This window comes from Podarcis bocagei, assembly GCF_964188305.1.
Source record: "Podarcis bocagei genome assembly, chromosome: 13".
NCBI classification, from domain to species: domain Eukaryota; kingdom Metazoa; phylum Chordata; class Lepidosauria; order Squamata; family Lacertidae; genus Podarcis; species Podarcis bocagei.
In genome coordinates this window covers 10,533,949-10,561,045 of record NC_138138.1, presented here as the reverse complement: position 1 = coordinate 10,561,045, position 27,097 = coordinate 10,533,949, and the positions used below count along the sequence as shown (strand labels likewise).

At 47.0% G+C, this 27,097-nt stretch overlaps 1 protein-coding gene and 1 long non-coding RNA gene across 3 annotated transcripts in view; one reads left to right on the top strand and one right to left on the bottom strand.

Moving 5' to 3' along the window:
• Positions 1-2,329: 2,329 nt before the first annotated feature.
• Positions 2,330-25,513, bottom strand: THNSL2 (threonine synthase like 2). 2 transcript variants are annotated; one of them, XM_081166572.1, is made up of 9 exons: positions 25,377-25,513; positions 19,921-20,159; positions 16,116-16,310; positions 14,473-14,625; positions 11,508-11,738; positions 10,376-10,524; positions 7,118-7,243; positions 4,625-4,776; positions 2,330-2,661 (listed from the first exon to the last, which is right to left on the bottom strand). In XM_081166572.1, the coding sequence occupies exons 2-9, from the start codon at positions 20,141-20,143 to the stop codon at positions 2,451-2,453; spliced, it is 1,440 nt and encodes a 479-aa protein (XP_081022698.1). In that variant the 5' UTR covers positions 20,144-20,159; positions 25,377-25,513; the 3' UTR covers positions 2,330-2,450. The 2 variants fall into 2 exon arrangements, with proteins under 2 accessions (XP_081022698.1, XP_081022699.1); XM_081166573.1 differs by having other exon boundaries at positions 25,255-25,488.
• LOC308571474 overlaps positions 5,561-27,097 on the top strand; it is a 116,219-nt gene continuing 94,682 nt past the window's right edge. The window contains exon 1 of the long non-coding RNA XR_014001471.1: positions 5,561-6,165. This is a non-coding gene — a long non-coding RNA (uncharacterized lncRNA). The remainder of the gene's footprint in view (positions 6,166-27,097) is intronic.

Sequence of the window (27,097 nt, the reverse complement as noted above, 5' to 3'; positions counted from 1 at the left end):
GTATTTTGGTACGTTGCTTTCTCTAATATGTGTATTTTCATGCACCCTTCCATCCAATACATTCATTTTTGTGTTTTATTTTACTGGAATTGTGCCACAAAATCTAAATAAGTGCAAACATCAAAGGAGACCAGCATTTCAATCCATATATCGTTTTGTGAACTGTGTATTAGGTTGGCTAGTATTAAAATGTGAACGGAACCAAATTCCTTGCCAACCACGCAAGAAGCAGAAGGTATTGCAGAGACTTGGCTCCGGGTTTTTACTTGCGTATAATTCAGACCCAAGGAAGTGAGTGTTCTTGAATCATTTCAGTTAGGATCAGAAGAGCTTTTAAACAAATCAAAGCTTAGGTGGCTCTGCCCCCTTGTGGCAAGATGCCACCCTTACATTTATGCTTTGTTGTTGTTTAGTCGTTTAGTCATGTCCAACTCTTCGTGACCCCATGGACCAGAGCACGCCAGGCACTCCTGTCTTCCACTGCCTCCCGCAGTTTGGTCAAACTCATGCTGGTAGCTTCGACAACACTGTCCAACCATCTCGTCCTCTGTCGCCCCCTTCTCCTTGCACCCTCCATCTTTCCCAACATCAGGGTCTTTTCCAGGGAGTCTTCTCTTCTCATGAGGTGGCCAAAGTATTGGAGCCTCAGCTTCATGATCTATCCTTCCAGGGAGCACTCAGGGCTGATTTCCTTCAGAATGGAGAGGTTGGATCTTCTTGCAGTCCATGGGACTCTCAAGAGTCTCCTCCAGCACCAGAATTCAAAAGCATCCATTCTTCAGCGATCAGCCTTCTTTATGGTCCAGCTCTCACTTCCATACATCACTACTGGGAAAACCATAGCTTTAACTATACGGACATTTGTTAGCAAGGTGATGTCTGCTTTTTAAGATGCTGACATCTATGGTACCCTTATGCTTTTAAGGTTTTGCTGCTGGGTTCTGAAACTGTACCAGGATGTGCAGAAGAGAAACCATCACAGTTTATCCCAATGACTGACACAAAGCTCACTATGTGATCTCAGTCTAATCCACCTCAGGAGTGGAGTCCCTATGGCGGTTGGATGGCGCCTTGTACGCCTCCTTCCGTCAACTCCTGCAGCCAAGCTGGTGCCAAACATCTTGTTTGGCTTTCCTTTGGGCCCCATCAGCGAGGCCAAGAGAGGGGTCTTGTCATCTGGGCAGCCCAGGACCTTTCCCAACATCAGGGTCTTTTCCAGGGAGTCTTCTCTTCTCATGAGATGGCCAAAGTATTGGAGCCTCAGCTTCAGGATCTGTCCTTCCAGTGAGCACTCAGGGCTGATTTCCTCCAGAATGGATAGGTTTGATCTTCTTGCAGTCCATGGGACTCTCAAGAGTCTCCTCCAGCACCTTAATTCAAAAGCATCAATTTTTCGGCGATCAGCCTTCTTTATGGTCCAGCTCTCACTTCCATAGCAGAAACAATAGTTACAAGCTACTGGTCTCCGCAACCACAGCAGGCACTGTGATTCCCCATCAATTTGATTTCACCCCCAGAAGTGCACTCCATTGTATCTTGAGGCAGACAAATGCCAACAACAATTGCTCATCACTTTTAGCAGGTAATAGTCCCAGTATACCCAAAGAAGCGTCTCCACCCCCATTGTTCAGCCTGGACACTGAGGTCTAGCACCAAGGGCCTTCTGGCAGTACCCTCACTGCAAGAAGTCAGGTTACAGGGAAACAGGCAGAGGGCCTTCTCAGTGGTGGCACCCACCCTGTGGAACGCCCTCCCGTCCGATGTCAAGGAAATAAACAACTATTTGACTTTTAGAAGAAATCTGAAGGCAGCCCTGTTTAGAGAAGTTTTTAATGTTTGGTGTTTTTAATATTCTGTTCAGAGCAACCCAGAATGACTGAGGAAACCCAGCCAGATGGGTGGGGTATAAATAATGAATTATTATGATGATGAATTGAAATGGAAAATGGAAATGCTATGAAATGTAGCATGTAGAATGTTTTGGTGTTTTTAATAATCTCTTGGGAGCTGCCCAGAGTGGCTGGGGAAACCCAGCCAGATGGGTGGGGTATAAATTTATTATTACAGTGGTACCTCTGGTTGCAAAGAGCTCTGTTCGCAACCTGAGCAGAACGCAACCTGAGTCTGTGCATGTTGCGATTCACCAGTTCTGCGCATGCGCGTGACGTCATTTTGAGCATCTGCACATGCGTGAGCGGCGAAACCCGGAAGTAACCCTTTCCGGTATTTCCGGGTCGCCGCGGGACACAATCTGAAAACACACAACCTGAAGCAAACGCAACACGAGGTATGACTATACTATTGTTGCTGATGATGATGATTCTGCAAGAACTGTGACACAACTATGCTTTATTCATTAGCGAAAGCAGCGCCAGCTTTCTTTTCATATGCCTTGCACAGAAGTAGGAGGCTTCGATGGCGCAATCAACTAGGGGACTCGTTGCAAATGTTCAGCTTGGCGTAAGATTTCTCTGTTTCGCAACTGCTTCTATTTGCTGCCGCAGTAGTTTTGCCCAGTCATCGCCTCTCTTCAGGGCACAAGATCTGGTCTCCATGTCTTTCAGCTTCCGTATCTCAGGCGAGATGTCGAGGGTGAGATCGGCTTTGAGAACGGCATTTTCAAACTTCACAGGGGAGGCAGGAGCCAAGCAACACCTGGAACTGGAGCGGAAGAAAAGAGGAAATGAGCACATCTCAAACCTCAAAACGTCTCTGAAATTTGGACAGGACTGAATGGGTTCCGTCTCAAAGAATGCTCTTGCCACAGTAAATGTGTTGATCTTCAAATCCTTGTGGGTCCCTTCACATATTGCGCCCTGAACAGCTTTGGCCCTGTATACCTGAAGGAGCGTCTCCACCACCATCGTTCAGCCCGGACACTGAGGTTCAGCTCCGAGGTATGGGAAACTACAGGGAACCAGGCAGAGGGCCTTCTTGGTAGTGGCACCCGCCCTGTGGAACGCCCTCCCATCAGATGTCAAGGAGATAAATAACTACAAGCTAAATTTATAGTATTATCTCCCATGCTGCAGATAGGGGAGTGGATAATAATAATAATAATAGTAGTAGTAATAATAATAATAATAATAATAATAATAATAATAATAATAATAATAATAATTTATTATTTATACCCCACCCATCTGGCTGGGTTTCCCCAGCCACTCTGGGCAGCTTCCAGCCGACTATTAAAAACAATACAGCATCAGACATTAAAAACTTCCCTAAACAGGGCCGCCTTTAGTTGTCTTTTAAAAATAAAATAGTTGTTTATTGCCTTGACATCTGCTGGGAGGGCGTTCCACAGGGCGGGTGCCACCACTGGGAAGGCCCTCTGCCTGGTTCCCTGTAACTTCACTTCTCGCAGCGAGGGAACCGCCAGATAGCGCTCAGTGCTGGACCTCAGTGTCCGGGCTGGATGATGGGGGTGGAGACGCTCCTTCAGGTATGCAGGACTCAGGCATTTTAAGGCTTTAAAGGTTAGCACCTTTTTATCAACATCATTTTATGTTCTCAGGATGGGTATTATACTGGTAAGAAACAAAAAGCACAGGTTGTTGTTGTTGTTAATACTATGATTTTATTAATCTTATTATAGCTGCAATATAATTTATTTATGCAATTAATAAATAATAAATATATTTTTAAAATTGCTATATTCATTTGCATGCTTTAGTATTGTAGTGGTTGGGAGTTACTCGTGCGTAATCCTGCCCCGTTTGGGCATTAGATTGCCTGGTTAAACCCTTCGGACTGCACAGCCCATCTCAGCGTGGCTGCCCTTAGTCACTTGTAGAATCTGTCTGTGGGCGTTTCTTAAAGCGCTGCCAACATAAGAGCTGTTTGACGCCCAAGCGTCTCCGCCTCTCACTGCGCGGGAGTCTCCTGCGCAGGGTGGGCGTGGGCAGCGGGGTGCTTGGGCTCTCCTCACTAACTTCCAACGAAGAGTCCTGGAGCCCCTGCACCTCCCTGTCCCGTTGCTCTCCTGGATCCCTGGTGTTACACTTATTCCCTTCCCCTTCTTCCCAGCCGAGTCTCCCCCTAGCGCTGGGACCTTCTCCTGCAGAATCAGAGACCCTCTCCTTCTCCCGTGCCTCTGGTGGCAGTTCCCTGACAAGTATATTATAATAATACAGTGGTGCCCCGCAAGACGAAATTAATTCGTTCCGCAATTTTTGTCGTCTAGCAAATTTTTCATCTTGCGAATCACGAAATCCCATAGGAATGCATTGAAAATCAATTAATGCGTTCCTATGGTCAAAAAAAGTCGAAACAAAGCCAAATTTGGTACAACAACAGTTTATTAACTACTCTTTAAAGTCACACATACTGTAAAGAGCAGTTCAAAAATTGAAGGGAAAATAAATTAACTTTATAAACAAAACATGTCTTTGTTTTTAGACAAAGGAAACAAAGCTGCGAGACGTTTTCGTCTTGCGAAGCAAGCCCATAGGGAAATTTCGTCTTGCGAGGCAAATCGAAAACGGAAAAACCTTTCGTCTAGCGAGTTTTTTGTCTTGCGAGGCATTCATCTTGCGAGGTACCACTGTACTACAATATTCTATAATATATATAATTCTGTAATAAGAAAGCTACTAAAGCGTGCAGACAAATTCATGCTTACATGCTTGGATGACAACTGGAGCGCTTATAATGGTAGCAAACAGCAGTGGCGGAATGGGGACAGAGGAGATAGCGGTTGTCCTCCCAGCAGCGTCTCATGGTTTGGACAATTTCTTCATCAGAGACTGAGCAAGACTTCAGACCTTCAGAAAGCTGCAACGAAACAGGGGACTCAGAAAGCTGTAACCAGACTCAGAGGATACAGCTGCAAATACAGTGGTACCTCAGGTTATATACGCTTCAGGTTACAGACTCCGCTAACCCATAAATAGTACCCCAGGTTAAGAACTTTGCTTCAGGATGAGAACAGAAATTGTGCTCCGGCGGTGCGGCAGCAGCAGGAGGTCCCATTAGCTAAAGTGGTACCTCAGGTTAAAAACAGTTTCAGGTTAATAACGCACCTCCAGAACGAATTAAGTTTTGAACCCGAGGTACCACTGTATTACGCTTTATGTACGTTTTTTCCACAGTGTTTTTAAATATATGTGTAGATTCCACCAGAGGGACGCACGTGGCGCTGTGGGTTAAACCACAGAGCCTAGGACTTGCCGATCAGAAGGTCGGTGGTTCGAATCCCCGTGACGGGGTGAGCTCCCGTTGCTCAGTCCCTGCTCCTGCCAACCTAGCAGTTCGAAATCACGTCAAAGTGCAAGTAGATAAATACCGTATTTTTTCAACCATAACACTCACTTTTTTCCTCCTAGAAAGTAAGGGAAAATGTCTGTGCGTGTTATGGAGCGAATGCCTACGGATGGCTGGGGGGAACTGCTGCAGCCGTGAGCAGAGGATCCATGGTTTCCCTTCCTTCCCTCCTCCGTGGCTCGCTATGAAACAGCAAAGAGGGAGAAGAGCCGCTGAGTGGGGAGGAGAGAGGGACAGAGAGCCTGCTTCTTTAAAGGAGCAAAGCGGGAGAGGAGAAGAGCCGCTTACACAAGTGTAAGCGGCTCCTGTCCGGTTGGTTCCTTTAAAGCAAGCAGGCTCTCTGTCCCTCTCTCCTCCCCACTCAGCTCGCTACATAGCAGCAAAGTTTTTCAGCTCGCTAAGCCAGGGATGAGCGGGGAGGAGGGAGAAAAGCAGAGCCTGCTTGCTTTAAAGGAGCAAAGTGGGAGAGGAGAGGAGCCTTCTCCCCTTATACCCCTCTTCTTCATTATTAGCAGCATCCTTCTCCACCCACCCCACGCGTGTTCCTTCTTCCCTTAAACCCCTCTTCTGCATTATTAGCAGCATCCTTCTCCACCCACCCCACGCGTGTTCCTTCTCCCCTTAAACCGCTCTTCTGCATTATTAGCAGCATCCTTTCTCCACCCACCCCACGCGTGCTCCTTGTCCCTTGAGTGCTTTTCCTTCCCTCCCCACTTAAAACATGGTTACAAAGCACGGATCCACATGGATCCTCAGGATTTTTGCATTGGGCTACTCCAAACTCACTGTCAGATCACATGTCTGTGGCCACAGCATGAACCACAAAAATCATACACCCACTGTTTCGTTAAGAATATTTTTTTCTTGTTTTCCTCCTCTAAAAACTAGGTGTGTGTTATGGTCGGGTGCATGTTATAGAGCGAAAAATACGGTAGGTACCACTCCGGTGGGAAGGTAAACAGCATTTCCGTGCGCTGCTCTGGTTCTCCAGAAAGCGGCTTAGTCATGCCGGCCACATGACCCGGAAACTGTGCGCCGGCTCCCTTGGCCAATAAAGTGAGATGAGCACCACAACCCCAGAGTTGGTCACAACTGGACCTAATGTTCAGGGGTCCCTTTACCTTTACCTAGATTCCACCAGAGAAACTGTAGACATCACCTGCCCAGTGAACATCGCAACAGGTTGATTGGCACAGCTGCATCCTGCCATCCCTAAGCACTGCATTGATCACTGCATTGACTGGGGGCGGCTGCCGAGACCACATAACACCGGTCTTGAAAGACCTACATTGGCTCCCAGTACGTTTCCGAGCACAATTCAAAGTGCTGGTGTTGACCTTTAAAGCCCTAAACGGCCTCGGCCCAGTATACCTGAAGGAGCGTCTCCACCCCCATCGTTCTGCCCGGACGTGAGGTCCAGCGCCGAGGGCCTTCTGGCGGTTCCCTCGCTGTGAGAAGCAAAGCTACAGGGAACCAGGCAGAGGGCCTTCTCAGTAGTGGCGCCCGCCCTGTGGAACGCCCTCCCATCAGATGTCAAAGCGATAAATAGCTACCTGACATTTAGAAGACATCTTAAGGCAGCCCTGTTCAGGGAAGTTTTTAATCTGTGATATTTTACTGTATTTTTTGTTTCTATGGAAGCCGCCCAGAGTGGCTGGGGAAACCCAGCCAGATGGGCGGGGTACAAATAATAAATTATTATTATTATTATTATTATTATATCTCCCCACCAATACCTCTCTCTCCAGGAAGCGATGCTTCTGACGTGAGGCCTGTTGCACGGCAGCCGCTCCTGAAAGAGAGCCTTCAAACTAAAGTCAAGCTGAAGAATCATAGGCAAATCATAGCTAACCTTCTTTTGCAACTGGGACGGGAGCTGGACTTTTTTAGCGGAGTAAAATTCTTCCATCACACTTCGGACCAAGTTGCTGTCTGAGCCGGAGAACAGCCAAAAGATCCTTTCCATGTTGTAAGGTTCCTAGCAAAGGAAAAGATAGCACAAGCTGTTTTCTAGAAGAAGGTTTATGTTCAGAAACAAGCAAGCATTTAGATATGGCAAAGATTATGCTGGAGCCAAAGGAAATGGATTACAGGAAAAAGGCACCCATCGACAAATCTCTTTTTTTAAAAAAATAATAATAATTTTTATTAAGTACAAATTAGAAAACATACATATTCACAACAAAAGAAAATACAAAAGAAAAAGAAAATACATCTAACCAAGGAAAAAGAATTAGAGAATATTTTGTCTCTTTTCGTATTTACAGTTATTTATACCTCTATAAAATGCTATTCACAATAAAGCAGTGAAATGAAAGATAAGATATCAGAAAAAAGAAAAAAAGAACAAAGAATAAAGAAGTAAAAGAAAAAGATCATAAGTGAACATTTTTAAAAGTAGATAAGTACTCACAATACATAGCCGTTTCCCATCTATATTTATATTCAACTGTATAATTTCATCTTGTCCTTATCTACCTTAAATAAATTGTTTCACGTTCCAGAAAGCCCAAAGGGCTATGGTATGGCTCTAAATCAGGGAGAGAGATCAGATTTTTCAGGACTACAATTCCCATAATCCCTGACCTCTGGATATGGCTGATGGAGTTGGAGTCCAACAGCAACCGGAGAGCCACGGTTTCTCCATCCCTTCTCTATATAGTTCAAGGGAACGGTCTTAGGATCTTGAGGCAGATGAGTCACTCTGCAAGGACTTCCTTCACCAACCAGGGCTTCATCCAGGAAGAACATCCCAACAGACTTCCCCAAACTGACTCTCGGTGTTTCCCTCACTGCCTTTTCCCTTGAGAAAGGGAGGAAATTGGCTGTCAAACTGGCAGGCAAACTCAGGCACCAGTTCTTGCCCAGAAGTTCCTGCAAAAAGCCAGCTGGAATGGAAGCCATATGTGACTGGTTCCTAAGCAGAGCCTCAGCCCATTTCTCCCTCTGCGTCAGCCTGATGGAATAGCCGATGATGATTGACAAATGGGGGAGAGAGGAGACCGATGGAGCTGATCTCTCAGCAAGGCTGATGGAATGGTCCATCAATGGAGTGAGCATGACTGGGGGAGGGAGCTATAATTATTATTTATTTATTTATTTATTTATTTATTTATTTATTTATTTGTACCCCGCCCATCTGGCTGTGCGGATTCCAACAAAATATTAAAATACAGTAATGCATCAAACATTAAAAGCTTCCCTAAACAGGGCTGCTTTCAGGTGTCTTCTAAAAGTCTGGTAGTTGTTGTTGTCTTTGACATCTGGTGGAAGGGCATTCCACAGGGCAGGTGCCACTACCAAGAAGGCCCTCTGCCTGGTTCCCTGTAACTTGGCTTCTCGCAGGGAGGGAACCACCAGAAGGCCCTCGGCATTGGACCTCAGTGTCCAGGTAGAATGATGGGGGTGGAGACGCTCCTTCAGGTATACTGGACCAAGGCCGTTTAGGGCTTTAAAGGTCAGCACCAACACTTTGAATTGTGCTTGGAAATGTAAAGGTAAAGGTAAAGGTACCCCTGCCCGAACGGGCCAGTCTTGACAGACTCTGGGGTTTGTGCGCCCATCTCACATCTATTGGCCGGGGGCCAGCGCTGTCCGGAGACACTTCCGGGTCACGTGGCCAGCGTGACAAAGCTGCATCTGGCGAGCCAGCGCAGCACACGGAACGCCGTTTACCTTCCCGCTGGTAAGCGGTACCTATTTATCTACTTGCACCCGGGGGTGCTTTCGAACTGCTAGGTTGGCAGGCGCTGGGACCGAGCAGCGGGAGCGCACCCCGCCGCGGGGATTCGAACCGCCGACCTTTCGATCGGCAAGCCCTAGGCGCTGAGGCTTTAGCCCACAGCGCCACCCGCGTCCCATGCTTGGAAATGTACTGGGAGCCAATTGTAGGTCTTTCAAGACCGGTGTTATGTGGTCTCGGCGGCCGCTCCCAGTCACCAGTCTAGCTGCCGCATTCTGGATTAATTGCAGTTTCCGGGTCACCTTCAATGGTAGCCCCACGTAGAGCGCATTGCAGTAGTCCAAGCGAGAGATAACCAGAGGATGCACCACTCTGGTGAGGCAGTCTGTGGGCAGATAGGGTCTCAGCCTGCGTACCAGATGGAGCTGGTAAACAGCTGCCCTGGACACAGAATTGACCTGCACCTCCATGGACAGCGGTGAGTCCAAAATGACTCCCAGGCTGCGTACCTGGTCCTTCAGGGGCACAGATACCCCATTCAGGACCAGGGAGTCCTCCATACCTGCCTGCCTCCTGTCCCCGCAAAACAGTACTTCTGTCTTGTCAGAATTCAACCTCAATCTGTTAGCCACCATCCATCCTCCAACCACCTCCAGACACTCACACAGGACCATCACTGGTTCTTTTGATTGATGGGGTCTGTGTGGAGAGGGTAACAACGTTCAGATTTTTGGGCATTGAATTACAAGAGGATCTGTCCTGGAGTGTCAACACAAGGGGGCTTGTGAAGAAGGCGCAGCAGAAACTGTACTTTTTGAGAATACTAAGGAAAAACCATCTTCCGCAGAAACTGCTGCTTGCCTTCTATCACTGTGCCATTGAGAGCATGCTCACTTATGGCTTATGTGTGTGGTACAGAAGCTGTACTACCCAGGACAGGATGGGGTTGTGCAGGGTTGTTAAGGCAGCAGAGAGCATTGTTGGCTGCCCACTCTCCACCTTAGAGCAGATTTATGCCACAAGGTGCCATAGGAAGGCACTGGACATAGTAAAAGATCCATCGCATCCTGGTCACTGTCTCTTCGAGCTCTTGCCGTCGGGACGGAGATACAGGACGATGAAGACAAGAACGAGCCGTCTTAAGAACAGCTTCTTCTCCAGAGCGATCTCGGCCCTGAATGGGAAGCCCGGACTTTGAAAGTCATCTAATCTCCCTTGCTGTATTATACTGTATTGTTTAATTAGTGTTTTTATGGAGCAGTCAAGTAATTTCGTTGTCCCCGAAGGGGGCAATGACAATAAAGATATTATTATTATTATTATTATTATTATTATTATTATTATTATTATTATTATTTGAAAGAGAGGTTGAGCTGGTCCTCACATTTCTACCATACTAAACAGCACGTTCCTCTCCAGGTAAATTACCTGAATATCCATTGCTGAAGCCAGTGTTGACTTCACAGACCTGGACAATGAGAAATCACCCTGTTGGATAGCTCGGTGTACCACATCGTTGTCATTTACCACTGCCACAAGATCAACGGGGAGCCCCATCTTCTGTGCAAGACATCCAGCTGGACCAAAGAAACAAACCATCACTAATTTGTACTACAGATCTCCTTACATAAAGCAGCTGCACAATATGGTTCCGAAATCATTTCAACTATTCTATTTGATCTGATTGTCAATACTGAATACAGTTGTGATTGGTGATATTGGAAGTTGGTGGCATTTTACTGTTAATTTAATTGATATGTTTTATGGTTATATGTTTTGCATGGTTCCTTGTCTGTCCCCCATGAGTGATGAAAGCCAGCCAAATTATGCAAAAGAGCAAAACTGCAGAAATATGTAAAGCATGCACTCCGTTCTGCTTATGTAATTTATGCAGGTTGCAGAATTTAGTTGTTCTGGTTACATAAACTGGCTGTATTCCAGCTGCCCAATCCCAGGTCTATGACAATTAAACATAGGGGCTCAGTCAATGCCTGCGGCTCAGTGAGCCACGATGAACTAGGAGAAATATTCAGCAAACCTCAGAAATTTGGCCAGATTGTTTAGGAGTACTAAAGGTAAAGGTACCCCTGAACATTAGGTCTAGTCGTGGATGACTCTGGGGTTGCAGCGCCGAAGGAGCCGGCGTACAGCTTCCAGGTTATGTGGCCAGAATGACAAAGCCGCTTCTGGCGAACCAGAGCAGCGCACGGAAACACCGTTTACCTTCCCGCCGGAGTGGTACCTATTTATCTACTTGCACTTTGACGTGCTTTCGAACTGCTAGGTTGGCAGGAGCAGGGGCAGAGCAACGGGAACTCACCCCGTCACAGGGATTCGAACCGCCAACCTTCTGATCGGCAAGTCCTAGGCTCTGTGGTTTAACCCACAGCACCCTTTAGGTGTACTAGGTTTGCACTGAAGTAGCAAAATAAAAAGTTGTCTTTGACGTGCTGCTCGTTTGACAGCTCCTCCCATCTCCAGCGATGAAACTTTCAGACAGGTCAAGCAGAATTCATCACAACTCAAGGAAGCGTTTTGGTGTTGTTGTTTCTTTGCTAACCTGTGAGATTTCCTCCTCCCCCAGTTGGAACAACCACCTCCACAACTGGCAGCGGAGCAGCATCCATAGATGGAGCACACCGGAAGTAGGCGTAGAAAAAATGAGCAATCTGCACCAGAATTCTGGACCAGTTGATCGAATTCAGACTCATCAGGTTGTGTCTTCTTGAAAAATCCTCATCCGCAAACAGTTCTTTGATGGGCTCATCAATTTCATCACTGTTGCCTTCAGCTGGAGGGAGAAGCAGGGATGGAAGAGGCAAGCATGAAAAGTGCTACATCAGTCGTGTCACAGAAGAGTGCCTCGCTCCACTGCGCCATTGCCAGCCCAGAGGAGAAGGGGATTGTGAAGGAAGCAGGGCACCAAAGATTGTAAAAGGACCTACCAGTTGATGGTGAGGGGTTGAGGATGAAATCTGTAAACTAAAATTTAAACCTCCCGTCCCATGTGCATATGTCAGAGAAATACAGTCATACTTCATGATACGTCCGCTTCATGTTACATTCTTTCAGGTTACGTCCCGCGGCGACCCGGAAGTACTGGAAAGGGTTACTTCTAGGTTTCGATGCTCGCGCATGCACAGAAATGCAAAATGACGTCATCTGCATGCGCAGAAGCAGCAAATCGCAACCCGCGCATGCGCAGAAACAGCGCTGCAGGTTGCGCTCTTTTCATGTTGCGAATGGGCCTGCAGAATGGATCCCATTCACAACCAGAGGTACCATCGTACGAGAGTAATCAGGCTATGAAGCACTTTTAGCACAGTAAAAACACTTTGTGCTTTTTACTGGGCTCTGAGCAGAGGCCAGGCATGTATGTCTGCTCACATTGCTGGCTTGAAAAGAAAAAACAGATAGAGGCTAGGAGGAAGGAGAAAAGATTAAGATCCTTTGCCCTATTTCCCAGCACAGGGTGTAGGGAATACAATCGTACCTTGGTTGTCAAACGCCCTGGAACTCAGACGTTTTGGCTCCCGAACGATGCAAACCTGAAAGTGAGTGTTCCGGTTTGCAAACATTCTTTTGGAACCCAAATGTCCAGTTGGGCTCCCAAGGCTTCTGATTGGCTGCAGGAAGCCAATCAGAATCCATGTTTTGGTTTCTGAATGTTTTGGAAGTCAAACGGACTTCCGGAACGGATTCCATTCAATTTTCTAGGTACGACTGTATAACATCACACAGATCTGTCTTCTCTAGGAATACGGGAACTCTGTGAGTCTTAACCCCTTCATATACTTATTTAGCAAACATACGGTAATTGTGATTTTGACTGCAGATTTCCCAACACTGGCAGTGGTCCATTGAGTTCAGTACTGCCTACACCGAGAGCAGCCAACATGGTGCCATTCAGATGTTGCGGGCTTTGTTGGATGGATTTAGATGACTAGGAGAGGATATTTTATTTGTTAATTATCCTTCCTCTTTCCACTTGTGTGAGAACGCAAATACCTATTTCAGCAGAGAGACAAATCACTATCCTTGTGCAGTTTATCTCCAGAAGCTATTTGGTACAAGGTTCCATAACCAGTGCTATTTTTTAGGGAAAGATGTGCCGGAACTCACCATGACCGCCTCCCTTGTTCTCTTAGAATGGCAATGGCGCCTACCTGAGAGGTGCTGGAACTGAGTTCTGGTGTGTTCTGGCTGAAAAGAAAGCTCTGTGCATAGCCTTCTAGAATAATCATGATATCCAAGGATGCTTAGGCAGACTGGGATTTTGTCTCCCTTTTTACGTTTCCCTCTTAACAATGAAATCACTCTCAGACTGTTTAAGTAAACAAGAAAAATACAAGGTTTGCTCACTTGGCAAAGTCTTGCCAGGATTCAATAAATACAGTGATAAAAATCAGGCAGGTAATAATTCTTAAAAGTTACAAAAGTCCATAGTCCAAAATGGAGTGAGCTCCTTGTTGGAGAACTCACAGACATCCTACCCCATTGCAGGTAAAGAGAAGAGTGTGCAGTGACTGAAAGTAGAAAACATTAAGTTTCGGTTGTTCACCTTCCGACCACACAAGTTTAGAGGATGTGATAGTTTGGGATTATCTACCAATCGTGCATTTGTAACTTGGCTGCATATCCTCACACAGACTTTAATACTTATCACCAGTGCTTTTTTTCTATAAAAAAAAAAGTATAGGGGTACTCTCATTTTCCTACTCATATTGAAACAGGTAAAGGGAAAGGTACTCCTGACCGTTAGGTCCAGTAGCGGACGACTCTGGTTTTGCGCGCTCATCTCGCGCTATAGGCGGAGGGAGCCGGCGTTTGTCCGCAGACAGTTTTTCCGGGTCATGTGGCCAGCCTTCCCGCCGGAGTGGTACCTATTTATCTACTTGCACTTTGAGGTGCTTTTGAACTGCTAGGTTGGCAGGAGCAGGGACCAAGCAACGGGAGCTCACCCCGTCACGTGGGTTCAAACCACCGACCTTCTGTTTTTGTTTAAATGAATATTTATTAGCATTTTCATAAAGAACAAAACATATAACAACATACTCTCAGCACCGCGTCGCACCCCGTCCCCGTTCCGAAGCCTTTAAAAAGGCTCCTTCACGGATTGGGGGGGCGCAAATGGTGCCCGCCGAGTCACTACGTTCACAGGCTTCTGCGCCTGTGATTTTAAGGGTCCCCGCGTCGCCGCAGTGGCAAGACCCAGTCTCTGCAGAGCCGATTCCCTCCGGAGCTCGGAGGGAATCCGCCATTAAGCGATGGCGCCAACCCAGAAGTCCGAAACCACCGACCTTCTGATCGGCAAGCCCTAAGCTCCGTGGTTTAGACCACAGCGCCACCCACGTCCCCCATATTGAAATACTGCCCCTCAATGAGGCCAAACTTAGATTCACAAAATGTTTAGGGGCATGCGTATCCCCAGAGAAAAGCACTGCACACCACTACTGCCCACTAGGCAACAAATCCACAATGACTGAACCCAGAAGCATTCCGAAGTTAAAAATGGAGTCGCTCACTGATAAACACGTGGACGTTGTCTTCAATCACTGTCGTCATCTGCCGCTCTTGCACCTGAGTGCAGAGGCCGCGTGGAAGCAGAACAAATATGTCCACGTTCTTTTCACCCCGGACACTTTCAATGGCTGAACTCCCAGTATCCCCTGAAGTCCCTGTTTAAAAAAAATAACCAAGACTGTTAAAGACTTGCTGGGAGTCTGCAAGGTCAGAGGGAAAGAAGGCGCACTCCAGGCTAAGCAATTGACTCCCAGGAAACTCCATCAATAACGCTGATCCACTTTTAGGTTCCCACTGCCATGGTATGACAATTTCCCACCTACCCATTTCGACTCTCTGGCACCCTATCTGCATAACCTAGCAATTCTAAAATATAGACGCGCTTTTACTCTCGCAGGATTGAATGTATTGCCCTCGGCTGTACTTGAGTGACCATTCCAACAGATTCCACATGAAAAACATTTATGTCCCTGTGGATATGGCAGTACTCTTTATAAAGGCTTGAGGAATGAGGTTATCACCCCTCTTTTATTGTCCATTCTGCATCGCCCAGACACTGCCACAGTGTCCTTTGTCTTGGCAGATCAAGATGAGCCGGTGACAGCAAACAGCTCTTGTTTATTCACAGGCCAGAACAGAACTGAACTGAAGGGTTCAGCCAGCCTGCTTATATAGAGCTCCACTACAACGTAACAGTAACCATTTCCTGCAACTATCCAATCACTGAACATCACTTTCAATCCCCTATTTGCATATGTGGACCTGAGTGAAAACTATCTACAGTATCCCCCTGCTGGCCCAGGGTGAGAACTTCAGTACATAACAGGCTGCAAGGTTTTTAGCTGGGGCAATCAGAATAAGATCCACTATTTGGCTATTGATTCAAAACCCTGAAATGTATTTTATATACCGGTAATTGACTTTTTTATTTCTATTCTTTGTATATTGTATTGTTGTTTTATTGCTATGGCCGACGTCTGACGCAAATAAAGATTCATTCATTCATTCATTCCCACTGCTCTGAGCATAAGAAGATTCCATCCAGTCCGGTGTTCTGTTCTCACAATGGCCTATGGAAAGGCTGCCAGCAGGACCTTAGAGCAACAGCAATCTCTCCACTATTGATTCCAACCAACTGGGATCCAAAATACATATTGCTTCTGACAGTGGAGCTTTGTGGCTAGTAGCCAAGGACTGCCTTATCCTCCATGAACTTGTTTAATCGTCTTTTAAAGCCAGCCAAATTTATGGCCATGGCCGATAAAGTCCCAACCACAGAAGAACGGCAGATCAAGTTGATGGATTATGCCAAAATGGCAAAAATGACAGGAAGAATCAGAAATCAGGAAGACAGAAATTTTAAGGAGGAGTAGGGAAAAATCTGATTTAAATAAGAAATTCAGATTTTATTTTATTTTTTAAAAATCATTGATTTTTATCTTCCCTGTTTCTTACTCTCTACTCTGTCAAGGTGCCCAAAATATGCAGCCCGTGGCAGTGAGTTATAGAACACACGAGAAGCAGCCTAAATGCAAATACAAATACGTTGAGGCTAGGGGAAAAGAAGTAATAAATGGATTTTGAGCAAAGGCAGCACATTATTAAAAAACGAGCAGAAATCCATTAGTCCTAGCTGCAAACATACCCACAAGAATTGTGACATGCTGCTTCTTCTTCTTCAGGAAATATTGCAGGAACTGCCCCGTGCAGGACAATGATAAGTCCTTGAAAGCGTATGTTACGCCATGCCACAACTCCAGAACGTTCAAGCCCTTCTCCAGTCTCGACAGGTGAACAATATCTTTGTGCCTGAACCTGCTGAATGCTCTGTCAATCAGGTCTAGCGGAAGACGACAAGTCAAAAGACATCGTTAGCTTGGAACCATGAAAGAAAATATGGCGAAACAATACCAACGATAATTGAATGGCAGACGCTCATGATAGAATATTTCCAACTAGCAAAAAGACAGAGGAGCTTGAAATCAGAATATATATGGAGAATGGAAAATATTTAAGGAATATATAAGATTATATTGTACAAATAATACCATCTTAGCAGAACTGGAATGATACCTGTAAGCAAAAATGAATGAAACGAATATTTTAGTGGGATACATGAAAAAGGATGTAATGTAAAGCTGTGTGATAAAATTATGATTATATAAACAGTATAATGAGAACGATTGGAAGTTTTATGCATAAATTGATGGTTATGATTTGGCATAAATTTTTGGTTCTTTTCCTTTTCTTTTTTATCTTTTTATCTTCTTTTTTCTTGTTCTTATGTCTTGATGTGTGTATTTTTTTGTATTCAATTCTCTTATACTTACCTTCATTGTAAATGATCTGTATTTTAAACCAATAAAGATTTACCATGGGGGGGGGGGGGATTTTAAAAAATGGCACAGCAATATATTGGCCCTTCAGATATATTAACATAACGGTCAAGTCAAGTTTTACCTCAGTAATGCTGCACTCCAGAATAAGGGCAACAATATTTAATTAGGGGAAATACAATGCCAGTGGTCCACAAATTTGGGCTAATCTTTGTGGTCAGACAAAAGAGGTGTGGCAAGCAGAACCCATCTAGAGGAGCTGGGGGCACTGTTATACAGTGGTTCCACTCCTTTCTCCTGGGCCGTGTCCAGAAAGTGGGGGGGATGAGTGTTCAGACCCCTGGGCTCTCACTTGTGGGGTGCCTCAGGGTTCTGTCCTCTCCCCCATGCTTTTCAACATTTACATGCAGCCGCTGGGAGAGATCATCAGGGGGTTTGGGCTGGGTGTTCATCAGTATGCAGATGACACCCAGCTCTACCTCTCTTTTAAATCAGAACCAGTGAAGGCGGTGAAGGTCCTGTGTGAGTGTCTGGAGGCAGCTGGAGGATGGATGGCGGCTAATGGATTGAGGTTGAACCCTGACAAGACAGAAGTACTGTTTCTGGGGGACAGGAGGCGGGCAGGTGTGGAGGATTCCCTGGTCCTGAATGGGGTAACCGTGCCCCTGAAGGACCAGGTGCGCAGCCTGGGAGTCATTTTGGACTCACAGCTGTCCATGGAGGCACAGGTCAATTCTGTGTCCAGGGCAGCTGTTTTGTCAGCTCCATCTGGTACGCAGGCTGAAACCTTACCTGCCTGCGGACTGTCTCACCAGAGTGGTGCATGCTCTAGTTATCTCCCGCTTGGACTACTGCAATGCGCTCTACGCGGGGCTACCTTTGAAGGTCACCCAGTAACTGCAATTAATCCAGAATGCGGCAGCTAGACTGGTGACCGGGAGTGCCCTCCGGGACCACATAACACCGGTCCTGAGAGATCTGCATTGGCTCCCAGTACGTTTCCGAGCACAATTCAAAGTGTTGGTGCTGACCTTTAAAGCCCTAAACAGCCTCAGTTCTGTATACCTGAAGGAGCGTCTCCACCCCCATCGTTCAGCCCGGACACTGAGGTCCGGCGCCGAGGGCCTTCTGGTGGTTCCCTCATTGCGAGAAGTGAGGTTACAAGGAACCAGGCAGAGGGCCTTCTTGGTAGTGGCACCCACCCTTTGGAACACCCTCCCTTCAGATGTGAAGGAAATAAGCAGCTATCTTATCTTTAAAAGACACCTGAAGGCAGCCCTGTTTAGCGAAGCTTTTAATATTTAATGCTGTATTGTTTTTAACACTTGATTGGGAGCCGCCCAATATGGTCTGAAGCTCAACTGGGGTCTTGCATCCCAATCCCCAATACTATTTGACTGGTCAGAGATATTCTTTATTGCTGGTGCCAATAGAACAGGCATAGGCAAACTTGGCCTTCCAGATGTTTTGGGGCTACAACTCCCATCATCCCTAGCTAACAGGACCAGTGGTCATGGATGATGGGAGTTGTAGTCCCAAAACATCTGGAGGGCCGAGTTTGCCTATGCCTGTGATAGAACTTTTGTTGGGAACGCAGCACAGAAGGAAAGGGTTAACCCCACCCCCTGGCTGCTGCTTCTTGCACTTTTGATCTTGATCCCCACCCATCACTGCTACAGTCAAACCTCGGTCGTTGAACTTAATCCATTCTGGAAGCCCGTCCGGCTTCCGAAATGTTCGACAACCGAGGCGTGGCTTCCGACTGGCTGCAGGAGCTTCCTGCACTCAAACGGAAGCCGCATCGGACGTCCGGCTTCCGAAAAACGTTCGAAAACTGGAACCCTTACTTCCGGGTTTTCGTCGTTCGGGAGCCAGAACGTACGGTAACGGAGGCATTGGGGAGTCAAGGTTTGACTGTATTTCCAGTTTAAACGAACTTTAGCACCCTCTCGCTGAAATTTCAAACTGCCCTGAAGACAGGGACCCAGGATTTTGTTGCACAATGCACACTGATAAAGTTGAATAAAACACAAGTCTATGGAACTTGCCGAACTGATCGGGAGAGAAGAGACAGTGGAAGAAGACTGGAAGAAGTTTAAGGAATATTTGGAAAAATAGGTTAATATTTAAATCTTAGAAAACTTTGGAATTGGATATAGGTTGTAGGGTTAGAAGTAGAAGATAGGGTATTTTAAAATAGTATTATTTGTAAGTGATAAAATGTGAAGTTATTTTAAGTGTGATTTTAAAAAAAAGATGGTTAGAAATTATGATATATGTAAACATCTAAAGATGAAGTAAAGTGAAAATCAGGTAGGTAGGACTTGGGGAAGCCCATTTCACAATGTTTAGAAAAATAAGGATATGACAAGAATTTGTTTGTATTGTTTGTCTTTTCTGTTTGTGTTTTTTATTTGTGTTATAAAATGAATAAAAAAAATTGGGGGGAAAAAGATAAAGTTGAATAAAACACAATAAGAATAATCAATACTACCAGCACATCTACCGCTGCTGTCGAGTCACCCGAAATTAATTACATTATACGAAAGGGAGCAAATAACATTTTCCCATGAAATAAATCTAACATACCGTATTTTTCGCCCCATAGGACGCACCGGCCCATAGGACGGATCAAGTTTTTTGGGGGGGAAATAAAGGGGGGGATTATTTCCCCCCCAGGCGCTTGTGGGGCCAGCAGCGGGAAGAAGCGCTCTTCTCCCCGCCGCCCGCCTTCAGATCAGGTCCGGGGACAGCGGGAAGACGCGCTGTGCCTCCCCACTGTCCCCGGAGCTTGCAGGGCTGGCAGCGGGGTCTCCCCGCCGCCAGCCTCCAAACCACTTCGGGAGACAGCGGGATGGCGGCGTTCCGCCTCCCTCTGTCCCCCGACCTTGTGGGGCTGGCGCTGGGGCTCTCCTGAAGCCTGGAGGGCGAGAGGGGTCGGTGCGCACCGACCCCTCTCGCTCTCCAGGCTTCAGCGAAAGCCTGCATTCGCCCCATAGGACGCACACACATTTCCCCTTCATTTTTGGAGGGGGGAAAGTGTGTCCTATAGGGCGAAAAATACGGTAGTTTTGAAGGCTGTCAAATCTCAATAGCTGATCTGGATTCATTTACCATTTAGTTCCGCTTCCGGAATAAGCTCCGGCGAAATGAAGAGAGAGCACAATTGCTTCACCAGTTCTGGGTAAGAGAAGCTGCTCCATTTTCGAAGTGTGGCAGAGTCTAAAGCTGGGATTTTTTGAGGCATGAAAAGACCACCATCACTTGCATAGCCTGATAAAAGAGCACCTTCAAAATCGACACTTCCAGCTCCTCCTCGCGTGCTGACGTACCTCATTTTCCGTTCTTGGTCCCTGCGACACACAAAGCAATTACAGCAAATTATCTTCAGACCTGAGGATCTTCAGACTATGGATACATCTAATAACTTTTGCCTTCCTGTGACCGGTATCTCTAGCAACCAGAAAGAAACCAGATTTGGCAATCCTGAACCAAAAACAATCAATCCATCAATCAAATACCTTTATTGGCACCACAGTATAAAACATTTCAATTAACTAGAATAATTAAACTGTGGGCACCACAGTTAACTTAACTGTGGGCACCACAGTTCAAGAAGGACACTGACAAACTGGAACGTGTCCAGAGGAGGGCAACCAAAATGGTCAAAGGCCTGGAAACGATGCTTTATGAGGAACGGCTAAGGGAGCTGGGCGTGTTTAGCCTGGAGAAGAGGAGGTTAAGGGGTGATATGATAGCCATGTTCAAATATATAAAAGGATGTCACATAGAGGAGGGAGAAAGGTTGTTTTCTGCTGCTCCAGAGAAGCGGACACGGAGCAATGGATCCAAACTACAAGAAAGAAGATTCCACCTAAACATTAGGAAGAACTTCCTGACAGTAAGAGCTGTTCGACTGTGGAATTTGCTGCCAAGGAGTGTGGTGGAGTCTCCTCCTTTGGAGGTCTTTAAGCAGAGGCTTGACAACCATATGTCAGGAGTGCTCTGATGGTGTTTCCTGCTTGGCAGGGGGTTGGACTCGATGGCCCTTGTGGTCTCTTCCAACTTTATGATTCTATGATTCTATGACAAGGGTGAAGCTATCAAGGGTTAAAAGGTCACACTATGGTTGTGTGCATTTGGATATCCAGGCACAGGAAAATTCGGCCCTCCAGATGTTTTGGGACTACAACTCCCATCATCCCTAGCTAACAGGACCAGTGGTCAGGGATGATGGGAGTTGTAGTCCCAAAACATCTGGAGGGCCGAGTTTGCCTATGCCTGTGCTATACCCTGTCTAATTCCCAACAGGATAGTTCATTGGGAACCATATCGGGTAAGACTTTGGCTAAAAAGGAAGCTACTAAAGCAGTAATATCTTCGTCCTGATCTGCCAGGAGAAACCTTCTTTGGCTTCTTCTCAGAGCTGTGCGCCAGAGGTCCAACATTTTGCTCAGCATCAGTTGGCGAGGTCTGCTGTGCAAAGGGCAATCTAAGAGAATGTGGTCCATTGAATCTGGTACTTCTCGACTGCAGGCACACAAACAGGCTTGAATGGAATGTGTGAGAATCTGCCAGGGCCAGATTTAGGTCTGATGAGGCCCTAAGCTACTGAAGGTAACGGGGCCCTTATATGTCCAGCTGTCCTTTGTCGTCAACAAATGGTCGCTGTTTTTTGTGTTGAACACCGTACAGTGGTACCTCGCAAGACGAATGCCTCGCAAGACGGAAAACCCGCAAGACGAAAGGGTTTTCTGTTTTGGAGGCGCTTCGCAAGACGAATTTCCCTATGGGCTTGCTTCGCAAGAAGAAAGCCCATAGGGAAATCTCCGGGGACCTCTTTTAAATGCTGGTGGTGGGGAGCAAAGCCTTTCCCCCCCTCCGGCCTTCAGAAGAGGTCCAGGAAGGCCAGCGGGGGCCGAAAGGCTTTGCTCCCCACCGCCAGCATTTTAAAAGCAGTCCGGGATAGCAGGGAAGAGCTTCCCGCTATCGCGGACGGCTTTTGAAGGCAGGCGGGGGGAGCAAAGACTTTCGCCCCCCGCCCGCCTTCAGAAGAGGTCCTGGACCTCTTCTGAAGGCGGGCGGGGGGCGAAAGTCTTTGCTCCCCCCTGCCTGCCTTCCCGGGAGAGCGGAGAAAGGCAGCGCGTTTCTCCGCTGTCCCCGACGGCTTTTGAAGGCAGGCGGGGGGGGGGCAAAGACTTTCGCCCCCCGCCCGCCTTCAGAAGAGGTCCAGGACCTCTTCTGAAGGCGGGCGGGGGGCAAAAGTCTTTGTCCCCCTTGCCTGCCTTCCCAAGGGCTTTTACATCGCCCTGGACAGCGGAGAAGTCCTCCGCTGTCCCGGGGTTTTTTAAAATGCTGGGGGTGGGAAGAAAAGCCCTTGTCCCCCCCCCCCCCAGCCTTCAGAAGAGGTCGGGGGACAGACTGTCCCCGGACCTGGTCTGAAGGCGGTTTCCATAGGAACGCATTAATTGATTTTCAGTGCATTCCTATGGGAAACCGTGCATCGCAAGACGAAAAACTCGCAAGAAGAAAAAACTTGCGGAACGAATTAATTTCGTCTTGCGAGGCACCACTGTATTTTTTGCTCCATAAGACGCAACCGACCATAAGACGCACCTAGATTTTAGAGGAAGAAAACAAGAAAAAAATATTCTGAACGAAACAGTGGATGTATGATTTTTGTGGTTCATGCTGTGGCCACAGACATGATATGTGATTTGACGGTGAGTTTGGGATAGCCCAATGCAAAAATCCTGAGGATCCATGAGGATCTGTGCTTTGTAACCATGTTTTTTGCGCCATTGCAGCCCCACGAAACAGTGGATGCGTGATTTTTTTGGTGCAGGCCGTAGCCATGGACATGCTATGGGATCTGATGGTGAATTTGGGGTGACCCAATGCAAAAATCCTGCGGATTCAAGTGCTTTTACCTCCCCCCTACCAGGCAACCTCCTTTATCGCTAGAGTCCCTTATCTCCCCTCCCGATCGCTTGCTGATCAGCTGATCAGCGGCTTTGTTTCAACACCCCCTTCCCTCTTTCTAAAAATAAAGCACAATCTGCTTTTCGCCCCTGGACAATTCGGCTCCAGGGACCACGCATGCGCTCCATAAGACACACTGACATTTCCCCTTACTTTTTAGGAGGAAAAAAGTGCATCTTATGGAGCGAAAAATACAGTATATGCTATTTGCTCATTTATGGACCTAATTGGTATCTAAAGCCATTTGGACACAACACAATATCTATTTTATCAAAGTAATTGTTGAACGGAAATACAATTAAGAAGTAGAAATGAGCAAACCAGTGATATTTTAGGGATCAGGCTAGCAGGCGGGGCCCATAGCTTACATCAGCTTTGTTTCCCTTTAAATTTTCGGGGGGCCCCCAGGAGAGTGGGGCCCTAAGCTATAGCTTGTTTAGCTTACAGTGGTACCCCAGGTTAAGTACTTAATTCGTAACGGAGGTCCGTTCTTAACCTGAAACTGTTCTTAACCTGAAGCACCACTTTAGCTAATGGGGCCTCCTGCTGCTGCCGCGCCGCCGGAGCACGATTTCTGTTCTCATCCTGGAGCAAAGTTCTTAACCCGAGGTACTATTTCTGGGTTAGCGGAATCTGTAACCTGAAGCGTATGTAACCCGAGGTACCACTGTACATGTAAATCCAGCACTGGACTCTGCCTTTGGTCACTGCAGAGGCGAAAGCATTTAGTCTCGCAAGCATAAAAGCTCTTTGATGGGAAGGGAGTAGGACATCTTTTAAATATTTGGCACAGGCTGAACCAAAATTATTCATGGGGTGCATCGGCGAAAGTCCCCATTTATAGCAAACTGGAGGTGGTGGAAGGAAATTTTTCAAATTTGGAGAAAGAGGGTCCATGACATTTACTGAAAATTGCCAGCTACACTAATCCAACACTCATGCCTTGCTCACTTGTTTTGCCTGAAATGCCAGAACTTTGATTTTTGCTGGTTTCCAGCAAAGCGCCAACAGCGTCCAATTAGCCCAGCTTGAGTTGCAAACTGCAGCTGATCTCAAGAATGAGGTTCAGAGTTCAGCAGCACTGAACGACTGGCCTCATCGGGGCGGCATGATGAGTACCGGATAAAAGCCTGCACTTTGGCCTTGCCTGAAATCAGTGTTGTTGTTTTTCAGGGCTGCATGTCGTTCTTTGCAGGAACTGGTAGAAAATGTACGACCGACAATGAAGCAGAAGACATTTGCCAAGAGTCTTAGGGGATGGACATGGTTACAGAGTTATCTGTGCTGCATAGGCTACATTTATGTGCTGTCTTTTTGTCAACCCTGGGCTCTCGGCTCCTAGTTCAGCTCTCCAGCCAGTACAACCGCACTGGTTGTGTGTGTGTGTGTGTGTTTATAAATGGATTACAGGCATGACACAACTGGAAAATGAGCATCCTCGGGTACCAGACCTTTTGTACTGCTCCATTATGGGTAGGAGGGAGAGTCACTGCAAGGAGACAGGCCTGGGAAGGGAGAAGCCAAAGGGCTTCAGCTGAGTCAATGGAGTGGAATGGGATTCACTTGTGTCACCCTTCCCTCTGATGTTACCTGGTGTGGTTCATTTTGAGGCTCCCATCAAAGGCTTTGCAATTGGAAAAAGGAGGGGGGGAGAGTCAAATATCAACTTTATTTTCCATCTTACTGCAGGTTTCATTTCATTTCCCAAAATAAAATTTCATTTTACAGTTTATTATTGTTTATATTCTGAATTGGATATACAGCATATGACCCATGGGTGTCGCCAGGATTTTTGTTAGGGGAGGGCAGGCCTTTTGTTGGGGGAGAACAGAATCTCAGTAATAATAATAATAATAATAATAATAATAATAATAATAATAATAATAATTTATACCCCGCCCATCTGGCTGGGTCTCCCCAGCCACTCTGGGAGGCTTTCAACAAAACACTAAAATACAATAGCTATGTACAGTGGTACCTCGGGTTAAGTAAAGGTACTTAATTCGTTCCGGAGGTCCGTTCTGAACCTGAAACTGTTCTTAACCTGAAGCACCACTTTAGCTAATGGGGCCTCCTGCTGCTGCTGCCGCACCGCCGGAGCACGATTTCTGTTCTCATCCTGAAGCAAAGTTCTTAACCCAAGGTACTATTTCTGAGTTAGCGGAGTCTGTAACCTGAAGTGTATGTAACCCAAGGTACCACTGTATTTGTACTGATTTTTTTTTTGGGGGGGGGGACAGCTGCGCCTCCCTTCTCCCACCTTGGCTACACCCATGATATGGGCGCACCCAAATCTTTTTAGGCCTCCAAAGGTCTCAGTCCGGCCCTGAGCGCTCTGCACCTGCTCAGGAGCACTCTCGCCCTGTGATCATAACGGGATGGAGAGCAAGATGCCAGAGCCGAGTCCCCACGGTGAGCCACAAGTTGAATTCCCAAGACACGCGTGTTGCGCTGCTACAAACCCACCCGGTTCCCGAGGCGGGCGCGCGACAGGCCACTCCGCACCAAGGGCGCAAAAGCGCGCAGAACTTTGAGGCTCCCTCTCGCGTGGAAACGCACTTTGGGGTCAAGGCAACTCCGTTTCCTACCGGCTGCACGAAGCCCTCGCTGGCGCAGATCCTTCCCCTTCCTCCGGGGAGGCGAGGCTCTTTGCAAAAGCAACCGACGGGCCGGAGATCCGGAGATCTGCTGGGCAGATCGCAAAAACCCCTAGAGGTAAAGGAGCGCAGAGACTTTCCCACGAACGGACACTTCCGGTTCTCGATTAAAATCCTCCCCGCGATGAAGCCCATCTGGATAGAAGGCACAAAATTTTAAAAATTCCTTCCAGTTGCACCTTTGTTGTTGTTTAGTCGTGTCCGACTTTCAATCTACAGTGGTACCACAGGTTACATACGCTTCAGGTTACAGACTCCGCTAGTTGGTAAGGTGATGTCTCTGCTTTTTAAGATGCTGTCTTTGTCATTGCTTTTCTCCCAAGAAGCAGGCATCTTTTAATCTCGTGACTGCTGTCACCATCTGCAGTGATCATGGAGCCCAAGAAGGTAAAATCTCTCACTGCCTCCGTTTCTTCCCCTTCTATCTGCCAGGAGGTGATGGGACCAGTGGCCATGATCTTCGTTATTTTTGATGTTGAGCTTCAGACCATATTTTGCACTCTCCTCTTTCACCCTCGTTAAAAGGTTCTTTAATTCCGTCTCACTTTCTGCCATCGAGGTTGTGTCATCTGCATATCTGAGGTTGTTGATATTTCTTCCGGCAATCTTAATTCCAGCTTGGGATTCATCCAGCCCAGCCTTTCGCACCTTAGAGTAGCACCTTAAAAGGTAAAGGTACCCCTGCCCATATGGGCCAGTCTTGTCAGACTCTAGGGTTGTGCGCTCATCTCACTCTAGAGGCCGGAAGCCAGCGCTGTCCGGAGACACTTCCGGGTCACGTGGCCAGCGTGACAAGCTGCATCTGGCGAGCCAGCGCAGCACACGGAAACGCCGTTTACCTTCCCGCTAGTAAGCGGTCCCTATTTATCTACTTGCACCCGGGGGTGCTTTCGAACTGCTAGGTTGGCAGGCGCTGGGACCGAGCAATGGGAGCGCACCCCGCCGCGGGGGTTCGAACCGCCGACCTGACGATTGGCAAGTCCTAGGCACTGAGGTTTTACCCACAGCGCCACCCGCGTCCCTCACAGCGCCACCCGCGTCCCAAGAGTAGCACCTTGGAGACCAACTAATTGGCATGAGCTTTCATGTGCATGCTCACTTCTTCAGATACAGATTCTTCAGGATAGAAGGAGAGGGCCTTAAAAATAAGCATTCCTAATGAAAATAAAAGCGTGAAGATACACAGAATGAAAGGGTTTAAGGTCAGTGAGAAAGAGGAGGATTGGTTTGAGAAGATATTGAATTATTTGGGTACGGTAAAGGCAAAGAGACCCCTGACCATTAGGTCCAGTCGTGGCCGTTGCTTTATTGGCCGAGGGAGCCGGCGTACAGCTTCCGGGTCATGTGGCCAGCATGACTAAGCCGCTTCTGGCAAACCAGAGCAGCACACAGAAATGCTGTTTACCTTCCAACCAGAGTGGTACCTATTTATCTACTTGCACTTTTATGTGCTTTCGAACTGCTAGGTTGACAGGAGCAGGGACTGAGCAACGGGAGCTCACCCCGTCGAGGGGATTCGTACTGCCAACCTTCTGATCGGCAAGTCCTAGGCTCTGTGGTTTAACCCACAGCGCCACCCGCGTCCCATTATTATTATTATTATTATTATTATTATTATTATTATTATTATTATTTGATTTTACATTGCTACA

Coding starts and splice junctions, on each gene's coding strand:
- THNSL2 (XM_081166572.1), bottom strand. CDS start 20,143: ATGAGGTACGTCAGCACGCGAGGAGGAGCTGGAAGTGTCGATTTTGAA. Junction 16,311..19,920: donor TCCGGAAGCGGAACTAAATG/GTAAATGAATCC, acceptor GTCTTCCGCTAG/ACCTGATTGACAGAGCATTC. Junction 4,777..7,117: donor CGTCCCAGTTGCAAAAGAAG/GTTAGCTATGAT, acceptor GTTTCGTTGCAG/CTTTCTGAAGGTCTGAAGTC.